Genomic DNA, 13,286 nt, shown 5'->3' on the forward strand with positions numbered 1-13,286 from the left:
AAATCAAAGTCATCCAGACGATCTGGATCTACATCAATAGCACCTGATGACCCCGATTCTCTTGATTCACTAACACAATGTCTGACTTGTATCTCAGAATGGATGAATAGTAACTTGAGAAAGTTAAATAAAGAGAAAACTGAAATCTTAGTGATTGGCAATAATGGATACAATGAGGATATTAGAAATAAACTGGATACATTAGGATTAAAAGTCAAGATGGAGGCAAAAAGCTTAGGGGTGATTGTTGACTGTAATCTGAATTTTAAATCGCATATTAATCAGATCATTAGGACAGCATTTTTTCACTTAAGAAACATAGCAAACGTTAGACCTCTTATATCACTGAAAGATGCGGAGAAATTAGTTCACGCGTTTGTTTTCAGTCGACTAGATTACTGTAACGCACTCCTCTCAGGACCACCCAAAAAAGACATAAATCGTTTGCAACGAGTGCAGAATGCAGCTGCTAGAATCCTAACTAGGAAAAGAAAATCCGAACACATCACACCAGTTCTGATGTCACTACACTGGTTACCTGTGTCATTCAGAATTGACTTTAAAATTCTGCTTATCTATACTAATAAAAGGCAAAGCCCTCACTCACTCACTCACTCACTCACTCACTCATCACTAATTCTCCAACTTCCCGTGTGGGTGGAAGGCTGAAATTTGGCAGGTTCATTCCTTACAGCTTCCTTACAAAAGTTGGGCAGGTTTTATATCGAAATTCTACGCGTAATGGTCATAACTGGAAGCAGTTTTTCTCCATTTACTGTAATGGAGATGAGCTTCAACGCCGTGGGGGAGTTTCGTGTGACATCATCACGCCTCCCACGTAATCACGCAGTACATAGAAAACCAGGAAGACCTCAAAAAAGCGCTGAAGAAAACATGCATTATATAATTGAGAAGGCAGCGAAACAATAAGAAGCGGCGAAAGTGACATATACAACCATATTCATGAGTTCTGCTACTTGAAACAAAGCACGATGTAAACCTACACTTTAAATTAAGTTCATAGACAGGCTGCCGCTGGCGTTTGTAATTTAGTGCCTGCCCATATAAGGCCGTCAGTCAGCGGCAATCCAATAGCAAACTGCCACGGGTAAATATTCACGGGTGAAGGACTGTGCTTATGGAGAGGAAGATGAGATGGTCAGGGTGGTGTTTGACACAAACTCAGCGAAACTGAGTTTTAAGTGCCAGGACTAAGGTCACATTAAATACAGCCATGGACATAGCACGAGATGGCACCAGCACAGCTGGGAACCTTCGATGCATGTACACCGAGTGGCTCACGTGAACTGACGCGTGCACAGATAAAAGCAACAGTTCCAAAGAGCTGAACAAAACCGAATTACACAATTGAAAAGGCAGCAAAAATATGAAGCGTCTCATACATACAAGCATATTCATAAATCCAACTACTGCGGAAACAAAGCACACGTGGAAAAGTCAATGTCCCGCTAAAGGAAGACAGTGTAAAAAACCCGTGCATGCAGTGTGTCAGGTCTCAGATAAAGAAGAAGACGAGCTGTTTATTGATGCAGTAAGAAACGAATCGATGAATGAAACCTGTCATCTTTACAACGATTGACAAACACGGAATGTAACTTGAACACAACACATCCTACAAATACGAACCTGATTGAAAGAAATAATGATAATCAAATCCTTGATGACAGCAACACTCAGTAACACTCACAAAACAAATACTGTATATTGACAGTCATGTTACGTTATTTTTAAAATGTTCCCTTTTCTTTTCTAGCTTTTTAACACACTACTTCTCGCTGCGATCGCTGGTATATATATATATATGTATATATATATAACCCGATCTACATACTCGAATAATGGATACTTTATTCGCCATCAATGGTTGTTTTGGTAAAGCCATACTCAGTGTATTCATTAGATGAACGGTAAAAAGTAAGGGCGAGGGAGGATGACTTATTGAGGCATGCAGGCTGTAGTCGTCAACTCTATCTGAATTGCGCGATCACATTTGAAAAAATATATCTTTTCAAGTTCTATTTAGTCCATATGTGTCAAACTCAAGGGCAGCAGGCCACATCCGGCCCGGCGTGTAATTATATCCGGCCCGAGATCATTTTATATACTGTATTATTGTTATTAAAGCCCGGGTATATGAAGCGCTGGTAACACAATAAACTACAGATCCCATAATGCAGCGCTTCAGCTGCCTTGCCGAACACTTACCGCGTTAATCAAGTCTACCTTATGATGCTGCAAGTTATTGCGGCTAGCTCACACGATGCTGAAGAGAAAAGTTGATTCTGAAAATAGAGCCTTTAAAAACCGATGGGAGGCTGAGTATATGTTTACTGAACCCGTGTCTCATTTGTGGAGCTAATGTGGCTGTAATTACAGAATTTAATCTAAGACGGCACTATGAGACAAAACATCAGGGTAACCTGAAAGACCTGAATGCAATGCAGAAGATACAGAAAGCAGAAGAATTAAATAAGAATCTGACACTTCAGCGGACGTTTTTACCCGTGCACAGTCACAAAGTGATTTCAATTGAGGCTGCTTTTATGGGAGACACAACAACTTGCCCCACTTTCCCTATTACCAAGTAATGTTAAACCAAGTCGTCACTACGGTGTTCCCAAATACGCACTTTGCTGATAAACTGAGCGCACTGAGTTTGCACGGCGCTTTGGTGACTTTGAAGAACAAAAAAAGTCCGTCTACATGCGGCTCGAACCTTGTGCATGTTTGGTAGCACATATCTGTGTGAGAAGCTCTTCTCAGTGATAAAGACTAACAAAACAGCACACAGGAGTCGCCTCACTGATGAGCACCTGCAATCCATCCTGAGAATCTCCACAACACAGAACCTCACACCAAACAGAAACGAACCTGTTGCCAAAAAGATGCCAGGCGTCCAGCTCTAAAATGACATATGAGCAAAGACAACTGAATGATTTGATTTGTTATTGCTGAAAGGAACACATTTTATTTATATTTCCAGGTTTTGTTATGCAGCATGTTCATATTTGAATTTGTATAATTTTGACAGGATATATTTTTATGGAGAGCAAAATCTTTTGGGATATTTAAAATCTAAGTTTATTTTTTATAAAATTTAAAATTACATAAGAGTAAAGAAATTTGAATGTTTGTTCTTTTAATGTTTACTTTATTTCTAACTTGTATAATTTAGACAGGATATATTTTTATGGAGAGCAAAATATTATAAGTTGTTTAAGGTTTGAGTTGATTTATTCAGGAATAATATTCCTGTCTGTTTTTACCATTCCTACCAAAGATATTTCTGTTGACTAAATAAAAATTCCTTCTATTTAAAATTTAAAATAGAACTTGAACAAATACGATAGTTCATAATATCCACGCAGACTTGCACGTAAGAGCGGGAGTTATCCGTTTTAACAAGCAGCGTATTGCACTGATATGAAATAGCTGTGTGTGTATATATGTAGATATGTATGTATATGTATATATATGTTTATATATGTGTGTGTGTATGTATATATATATATATGTATTTGTGTGTGTATATGTATGTGTATGTATATTGTATGTGTATATGTATAGATATGTGTATATATATGTTTATGTGTGTGTGTGTAAATATATATATATGACAACAACACTCATCACTCACAACAGTGACAAAACAATAACATTGACAATCATTTTACGTTATTTTCAAAATGTTTCCTTTTCTTTTTCATTGCTTCTTTAACACACTACTTCTCCGCTGCGAAGCGCGGGTATTTTGCTAGTGGTTTATAAAGCCTTAAATAATCTCGCCCCATCTTATATATCGGAAAGTCTGACACGTTATATTCCAAATCATAACCTCAGATCCTGAAATGAGTGTCTCCTTAGAATTCCAAGAACAAAACTTAAAAGAAGTGGTGAGGCGGCCTTCTGCTGTTATGCACCTAAAATCTGGAATAGCCTGCCAATAGGAATTCGCCAGGCTGATACAGTAGAGCAGTTTAAAACACTGCTGAAAGCACATTACTTTAACATGGCCTTTTATAACTTCAATTTAACTTAATCCTGATACTCTGTATGTTCAATTCATCATAATAACTATTCATGGTGGCTCTAAAATCCGTACTGACCCCTACTCTTTTCTGTTTCTTTTTCCGGTTTCTTTGTGGTGGTGGCCTGCGCCACCACCACCTACTCAAAGCTTCATGATGCTCCAACAATGATGGACGGATTAAAAGGCAGAAGTCTACGTGACCATCATCATCATCAAGCCCTTCCGTGAGAACCCTAAATCCAAAGAGGACTGTTTCATTTATGTTAGGTAGAATACCCAGAGGGGACTGGGCGGTCTCATGGTCTGGAATCCCTAAAGATTTTATTTTTTTCTCCAGTCGTCTGGAGTTTTTTTTGTTTTTTCTGTCCCCCCTGGCCATTGGACCTTACTCTTATTCTGTGTTAATGTTGACTTATTTTATTTTCTTACTGTGTCTTTTATTTTTCTATTCTTCATTATGTAAAGCACTTTGAGATACTTTTTGTATGAAAATGTGCTATATAAATAAATGTTGTTGTTGTTGCATAATTAGATCTGGACCACCCTGTACATGATACGTTGAAGTGTAGTCCAAGACACTCATTTGAGGTCTGTATATTCCAATTAATTAAGTGTGCAATGATTGACACAAGATTTTTACATCAGTAACTTCAATACATTTTGTGACTTTTTCCATAAAACTTTGAAAACTTCTTCCCGATCCTTTTGTATATTAGGGGTCCTTGTTCACAGTCCTGGAGGGCCGCAGTGGCTGCAGCTTTTTGTTCTAACCTGGTTGCTTAATTAGAAAGCAATTCGTGCCAATAATTTAATTTCATGGCTTGTTAGTGCTTTAACTCTGCTATGTCAGGTAATTCTCACATCCTAGATTTTCTTCCCCTTTCTAAGGATATCATCCTAATGATTTGAAGGCTAAAATGGAGGAGTAATTCTCAGTCCTTCGCTTTTTTCTCTTCACTTTCCTTCCAACTATTTAATTAAACCCAATAGTGCATGATAAATACACACAGAGGTGTAAATGGTAACAAGCTAAATGGAGAAACGGTGGTCTCTTTTGTCATTTACATGTCATTGCTAATTAGGAACAACTAAACACCAAGAATACAGCTGTTTTAAGACTTAAATATGCAATAAGGGCTCAACATCTTAACGAGGAGACAACTAAAGTGAAGCAGAGGTGTTACTTGAGCAATAAGTGCTTTTTATTAATCAATTGGGTTGGAGCAAAAACCTGCAGCCTCTGTGGCCCTCCAGGACCAGGATTGAGGACCCCTGATGTACATACTATAATGATTTATTTTTGTGGATCAGTGTCATCATTAGTGCACAACTTGCCAAAAACAGTGTAAGGTCTTCATGGTGTGTTCATTTCTATTTATATCAACTTAAACATATTTTCTGCTAATGTTCAGATGCCTTAGATGCTTCAACATGGACAAAGCGCTAAGGTACTGTAACATTTTACTTAATTGCCATTTATAGTTAAACTAAACCTAACACAAGAACACAAATCAGAATGATCTTCAGCATCACTTGATGCTGAGTCTACATAGAAATCTGACTATTAGAAAAAAGACTAAAAAAAAAAAAAGAAATGCCTTTGATACATTTTAATAAGTAACACAAGCACATGATTATAGGGATTTGAGTTAATTTTCTTTTGCCTTCGACTCTTCCTATGTCCACATGGTTTTTCTCTGGGGTTTCCAGGTTCGTCCCTCTTCCAAAGACACACATGTTAAGTTCTTTGGCTGCTCTCACCTGGTTTGCCATGTGTGAGTGTGGGTGGGTTTGTTCCTGCAGTGTGGTTGGAATGGGCTTCAGCTTCTCATGACCCTGTAATGGATGCAGCAGGACCATAAAATCTGTTTTATTATAATTAAATAATGTGAGTATTGAGGATTAACACATTTAAAAAACAGTTGTGAATTCAATGCAATGTTGTCATGTGCATCAGTAATTAGGCATGTATTTAATTTAAATATAATAAAAGCAAAACATTCCCTGAAGTAACCTGCTTTAAAAAGTTGGAAGAAAATATTACTGTTTATTTATAACTCCAGGTGAAATCATTTTATTTAAAGATTTATTTTACCTTTTCTCTTTGGAGACCACCTACAATCACCCGAATTTCATCTTTGAATCTTTCCAACTCCAATTTGCTGGCCTTCAGTTCTAACAAAGCGACCTCCTACAAAGAAAAAAGAAAATAAATGTCCTCATGCTTAACATCTTAGTAAACTCTTAGGTCTGAAGACCTATAATTTACTGGAGCTGGATATCTGTAAATGACAAAGACAGGCATATATTGAGCTCTTTGGTTGTTTGATAGTCAGATCAAACAGGAATTATCTTCATTGCTATTTAGGAAATTCATTTTCTTAACTTGCTTCATTCAGTACTGGGTCATCAGGGACCACAGTGCATCTTGACTGCATTTCTGGTTTCAAATACACATTCAAATACACATTCACTTACATATGAGCACACAGAAAGTGATTGTCTATATATCTACCAACCGGGAGCTAGGCCACTATATATATATATATATATATATATATATACCTATGGGCCTATTATGACCTCCCTGAGGAGGAGGCGCTAATTACGACCTCCTCAGGTGCAAATGTAAAGTCGCCAGTCTATCAAACATGCAGATTTTTGATACATGGAGGAAACTGACATAAAGCCCATGTTGATGCAGGACGTATGAAAAAAACTGCACACAGAAAGTGATTGTCTATATATCTATAACTATATATATAGATATATATATATATATATATATATATATATATATATATATACACACAGGCCTGGGTGCCGTGCTGAGCCAAAGCGTATGTGTATACATATTGTGATAAGAATGAGTCCATTAAGGAGACATCATAAAGATTTGGGGCAGCCACCCATAATTGAAACGGCTGCAAAAGTAGTTGTAAATAGCAGTAGGAGGCGATGTGCTTAGTTCAGAGTCCAGAACAGAACTGCCTGTACTGAGGCAAGATGGCAGTTTTAAAGGGCTGGAAGGGAAGTGATGTCATCTATGCAGCCACCGGAACTGGGAGTGGTGTCCTTGTGCCCGGAAGTGACATCATCCTTGGGGCCGGCAACAGGGGATTTCCGGGAAAGGTCTGCAAGGGACCGAGAGAAAGTCAGTACACTCCGCCACCCCTGGCCTGGCGTAGAATTACTAGTGTTTAGGCCCTTCAGCTGGTTCCCATGCGCGTATATGTGACAAAATATATATATACAGTATATATATATATATATATATATATATATATGCATTTATCATATTTCTATAATCCTTGTTTTTATTAATTAATTGTAATATTGTTTCTTAAAACAAGTGTGCCTTAGTTACTTTGATAAAAGTCTAAAGGCCAGAGAATAAAATAACAGCCTTGCTGAAGTATATGAATAAATAATAGTATTGCCAAAGGCAAAACTATTAATGAATTAACCAACTTAAAATTCTCTTAATTCCTGCACTAAAAATATTTTCCAAATCCTTCAACAGTAAAATATGTTAATTTTCAGAATCTCCTACACCCAAAAACATGGTCAACAGTTTGATTGGTGTACTTACAAAGGACATGTGGCTGTTTTTTTGCACCTTTATAACAACTAGTTGTGGTTACTTACTATAATATTTTTAAATACAGTTATTACCGTATTTTAGAGGGAAGGTTAGAATTTCAAGTCTTTTTACAGTGGTGGTCGAGTGTTTAGTGCGGCTGCCGCCTCTAATTTCAAATACCAAGCTTGTTTATAAGTTTATAAAATTAGTGACTGCAACAAGCCTACCATGAAACTCCTGTCTTCCTTATCTGATAACTCTCTGAACATATTTACATTTAATGTACTGTAAATAAGGTTTAATTTAATATTAAATGTAAGGAGATTGCAAGAATATCAGGTGAACCAGAAATGCATAATCTGTGAGTGTATGCACGGCCCTTGTGGGGTTTCTCCCTAGAGTTATGTATATTGGATTAACTGGTGACTCCAGATTGACCTGGCATGATGGCAGAGTGGCACACCATCCAGAGTTGGTTTCTCCCTTTCATTAAGGTTTAGTATCCTTGTATTAGAATATTCAACTTCAGAAAATGAATGTTTTTGAATATTTCATATAATTTCCACAGAATGGCACACCTTTTCATTCTCTAACTGTCTCAGTCTCTGTTTTTCTGCTTCCTTCATTTTATCAAATTGGCACCTGTAGTCCTTTGCTTCACTGGCTGTTTTTTGCTGCTCTTCCTTTAACCTTTGGAGCAGAATATTCTCTTTGTCCATTGCTTTCTGGAGCTGGGTTTTATTCAGCTCAGTCTCATGAAGCAAATCATCCTGGGAGAGAAGAATGGTATATTAGACTTGTCTTGAAAATAGCAACATTCACTTATTTCAGATTTCCACTTAATATTATAATTATTTAAATTACTGTATGCTTAATCAATAATGAGTTTTTATTTTATATTTGGCCTCTTTTGAGCTTTTCAACTCTCATTTCCAGTCTATAAAAAATGCACCAAATAATCACAACTAAAAGGTATTGGACAAACGTCTGGCACAGGTGGTCAAGCAAGTTTCTTTATATTGTGACTGCTATAAGTAAGGAAATTTTATTTATAGAGCACTTTTTCGGAACAAATGTCACAAAGTTCTTTATAAACATTCATCACAGGCACACAAAAATGAGCTAATATATACACATAAAACACAAGCCTGAACAAATTAAGACTAGGAAGAAATGCATAGACATTTGCAGTAAAACACAGGAATGTTATAAAAGTGAGCTTGAACAAATTAAAACCAGAAAAAAATGCATAAAGTTACACAGTAAAGTCACATAAAAGTAAGCCTGAATAAATGGATTTTAAGCTTCCTTTTAAAAACGTCCACGGAGTGCGCTGATCTCACATCTATAGGAACAGAGTCCCACAGTTTAGCGGCCACAGCCTGAAACACATAGTCTCCAGTAGTCTTATGTCTGGTTTACGGGACAGTTAATAAACCCTGGTCAGAAGAGCTCAGAGACCACCATGTGATATAAGGCTGCAGTAACTCAGTAATACTGCTAGGTGTCTGACCATGTAGTAAGAACCAGGATTTTAAAACGAACTCTGAATTTCTTGGGAAACCAGTGCAAAGATATCTGGGTGGGTGTGACATCAGATCTTTTAGATGATCTAGCTGCCACTGGTATCACTCCTAAGCTCAATGACCCAAACTGAAAAGTCCCAAAACCAACAGCATGGCATAAACTCGTCATAAATGCAGGAGACTAAACAGGGTCAGGATACTGCAGAAGGAACATGTCAGGTCTTCTCAGCATTGATAATTTCTTCCAGTTGTGAATTTCTAAAAATATTTCAAACAAACATGGTATATATTTTTATTCCCATCCATTTTAACTTTAAAATGTTTTTTCTGAAATACTTAGTGCCAAAAGGGTTCTAACATTTCAGGATTGTTTTCTTGTTTTTTTTTTTGTTTTTTTTTTTTAAGAGTGCCGTAATTGACTGTACTCAGTTGATCTGTTCACGAGTTGAAGGTGCTACAAACACACAGCAACGAATGTCTAAAATGGGGATGTCTATGTCAAATTTAAAGTCACAATGTTGACTCCATTGCAGTACTTTCTTACATGCCATGTAAAGACAAAATCAAACAATTTCAGGAAGTCTAATAATGTTGTCATTAAAAACCAAACTGTTATAAGTCATTGAGAATCTAAAACATATAAACCAACGCTACTGCAAATTATTAAGGGAATACATAAAAATATAGGCCATCTATAAACTGAATTCTTAAATCTTATCTTTGAACTTTACAGAGAGAAAGAGGCAGCTCAGATAGAGCAGTAGTTCTTAAGTTCTGTCCTGAGGGCCCACTGTGGCTGCAGGTTTTAGTTTTGGCCAGTTTCGTCATCTTGCTTTTTACTGATTTAATTCATTCAAATACTACTCTTTTTTTTTTTTCTTCTTCTTTTTCTGATCTGCATTCCGAAAAGCAGACGGTCACGATTTGGCATTTGTCTTTAATTTTTTATAGTTGCACCCTGACTTCTAAAAATATTTGACATATCATGTTGTTGTTTTAAAGGTAAAGACTTTGTTACAGGGTGGCACGGTGGTAGAGCTGCTGCCTCGCAGTTAGGAGATCTGGGTTCGCTTCCCGGGTCCTCCCTGTATGGAGTTTGCATGTTCTCCCCGTGTCTGCGTGGGTTTCCTCCGGGTGCTCCGGTTTCCTCTCACAGTCCAGAGACATGCAGGTTAGGTGGATTGGTGATTCTGAATTGTCCCTAGTGTGTGCATGGTGTGTAGGGTGTGGGTGTGTGTGTCCTGCGGTGGGTTGACTGGTTCCTGCCTTGCCCCCTGTATTGGCTGGGATTGGCTCCAGCAGACCCCCGTGACCCTGTGTTCGGATTCAATGGGTTGGGAAATGGATGGATGGATGGATGGACTTTGTTACATCCTAACTATCATCTGTTGCCACTGATTTTGGACTGTGTAATGGACTTGATTGTTAGTGTTTATTGTAAGATGTTTATTGTGTTTGGTGCTGTATCGAGTTAATTTGTGGATAGCCAATTGGTTGCTGGGGAAGGATTGTGGTTTCATTTTATTGTTTAGATATATTTTACTGTCTATTTTTGTTTAATATATTCAGTTTGATTATTAGTTAAGCCCTTTTGTTTCCATGTCTCTGTATTTGAGTGGTATAAGTCAAGTCAAGTGTTTCTGGAGCCCCCCACTGAAAAAATAAATAAATCACCGTCCTTGCAGTGATGTGAATCTTAGCGGCACTGCGTCTGATACAACATAAATGAGTTAAATATTTCAAATGATGTCGGTCATCTAAAACATTGAACACCTTCTGTCTGAAATTAACAGTGGAGAACAAGCCAACATTCTACCCATGGCTACAGAACGCTGTTTTTATTTATAAGCTCATTGGTAGTGAGGGGGAAGCACAGATTATCACGCAAATAAATACAACTGGACCCTGCATGATATGGAATGTTTTATATGAGGTTCTGCATATTTTCAAATCTTATAGTTGCTCTAGATAAATTACTTTTTAAAACGGGGGAAAAAAATTCATAATTATTTTGTACTCACAATTGTTTGCTGCTTTGTTTTATTTTCTTCTATTAGTTTGCTCAGCTCACTTTTGTCCACCATATGGCTCATTTTTGTTTTGTACATTTCTACTTTTCCTTTCAGACGATGAATTTCTTCCATCTCCAGTCCCTGCTTGAAAGGCACATTTGTCATATTACTAAAATGTCTGATATCATTGATAAAGTAATTCTGAAACTCATTTAAGCTAAAGACAGCTATTACAGAAACAGCATTAAAATAACTGAGTGTTAATATCATATGTCCTAACATGCAGAAGCAATTTCACATCCAGTACATAAAGATAAGAATTTTATGATAAAGTAAACCCAACAGAAATAAGAGTGCTGTATGTTAGTAAGTAAAACCTCAGAGGTATCCATGAATATAAGGCGAAGAACAGTTTGTTATGTAGTCTCCAGTTGTGCATACGATAGAGCGACCCTAATACTAGCCCAGTGATTCTCAGTCTTTTCTATGCCCCCTCACCTTAAGGAAATGTTTGATTTAAGTTTGCAACCCCTACAAAAGTAACATCACATTTGAAGAAGTCAGATTTCTAATTTTTGAACCATGTACAGTACTGTGGGTGAAAAAATTGAACTAACAAAATAAGCTGTTAACTCAGTACACAAAATTTAAATAGAAGTTCTCAAAAATCTTGTAAATGTGTCCACTGTGAAGTTTAGGGCACTTGATCCTGTGAAGCATCAACCACCGTGACAAAATGACACACGGTCCATGATTGAGGGATTTGGGGGATTGGAGACCCCCGTGAGGCAGCAGGTGTCGGTGTGCAATTAAGTAATGAAACACCGTTGACGAGCGTTGTCTCTCGATAAAACCTCCATGCAGCTGAAAAACAGATGTGCTGCAGAGATAAAATTGCTGCGCTACTGCCAGGACCACCAGCAGGAGAGTGTAAGCAGCAGGTGTTGCATCTAATTTAGTCCCCCATGTCACCCCCTGGCGAAATACTAGACCTTGCACTTTTCTACAGATCATTGCAAGGTCCAAATTCCTTTCTCCTAACAAAAAGGTACTCTCCTTTACAAACACTTCACCCACAACAAGGAGCCTGTGAGAACATGCATTTCTGTGGCTCATTGACAGGTGACATATGCGCATGCAGTGCTTCTTTCCTTTCATACCGTAGAACAGGAGCACTAACAAATGCATGACCTACAAATGACAGCACACTGCAAGACAGTGATAAAGTTGGACAACGCATCCTACTCAATTTTGGTGAATTGCAACGCAGCCTTCCTCTTTGTTGCATCCTCTAAAATGCCATCTTGTTCCCCCGAAGGGCACAAGAACCCCTGTACTAGGCTAAGAGGGTTCTGAAAATGTACAGATGGAGAAATACCATGTGCTGGTTAACCTGCTTGCAGGTAATGGAACATTAGAACAATCTACAGTAATCCCTCGCTATATCGCGCTTCGACTTTCGCGGCTTCACTCCATCGCAGATTTTAAATGTAAGCATATCTAAATATATATCACGGATTTTTCGCTGGTTCGTGGATTTCTGAGGACAATGTGTCTTTTAATTTATGGTACATGCTTCCTCAGTTTGTTTGCCCAGTTGATTTCATACAAGGGATGCTATTGGCGGATGGCTGAGAAGCTACCCAATCAGAGCACGTATTACATATTAAATAAAACTCCTCAATGATATACGATATGCTTCCCACGCGCTGCTTCGCACACTTAAAAGCTCTAACAGCCCGTATTGATTTTTCATTGTTTGCTTTTCTCTGTCTCTCACTCTCTCTGAGAAATACAGGCAGATACTTATCCATCATGCAATACCATCAGGGAGGCGTATGATTGGCCCCATTAACTGTTTCTGACGGAGGGGGTGTAAGCAGAAGGGCTGTTTGCACAGTGGCTGTTTGCTTAGAAGATACGGAACGTGCCTGTAAAAAAAAATGCTGAAAGGCTACCTTCACATTGATCCCTTCATTGCGCCGCTTTATCACGGTGCTCATACTTAAAAGCGCAACAGCCCTATTGATTTTTGATTGTTTACTTTACTCTCTCTCTGACATTCTCTGCTCCTGACGACACTCGTTTGAAGAGAAGATATGTTTGCATTCTTT

General features: G+C 37.8%; 2 protein-coding genes across 4 annotated transcripts in view; one reads left to right on the forward strand and one right to left on the reverse strand.

Annotated features, from left to right (window-relative positions):
- fam161a (FAM161 centrosomal protein A) overlaps positions 1 to 13,286 on the forward strand; it is an 81,859-nt gene that overhangs the window by 67,664 nt on the left and 909 nt on the right. The gene's annotated exons all lie outside the window — the stretch shown is intronic.
- si:ch211-63b16.4 (kinesin heavy chain) overlaps positions 1 to 13,286 on the reverse strand; it is a 164,022-nt gene that overhangs the window by 33,076 nt on the left and 117,660 nt on the right. For 2 of the 3 annotated variants that reach the window (XM_039738035.1, XM_039738037.1), the window contains 3 exons: positions 11,182 to 11,316; positions 8,213 to 8,404; positions 6,147 to 6,242 (listed from right to left, as the gene is read on the reverse strand). In XM_039738035.1, the coding sequence (XP_039593969.1) occupies positions 6,147 to 6,242; positions 8,213 to 8,404; positions 11,182 to 11,316 (423 nt within the window). The remainder of the gene's footprint in view (positions 1 to 6,146; positions 6,243 to 8,212; positions 8,405 to 11,181; positions 11,317 to 13,286) is intronic. The other variant, XM_039738036.1, reaches the window with a different exon arrangement.

Source organism: Polypterus senegalus, chromosome 16, assembly GCF_016835505.1.
Source record: "Polypterus senegalus isolate Bchr_013 chromosome 16, ASM1683550v1, whole genome shotgun sequence".
In the NCBI taxonomy this organism is placed as follows: Eukaryota; Metazoa; Chordata; class Cladistia; order Polypteriformes; family Polypteridae; genus Polypterus; species Polypterus senegalus.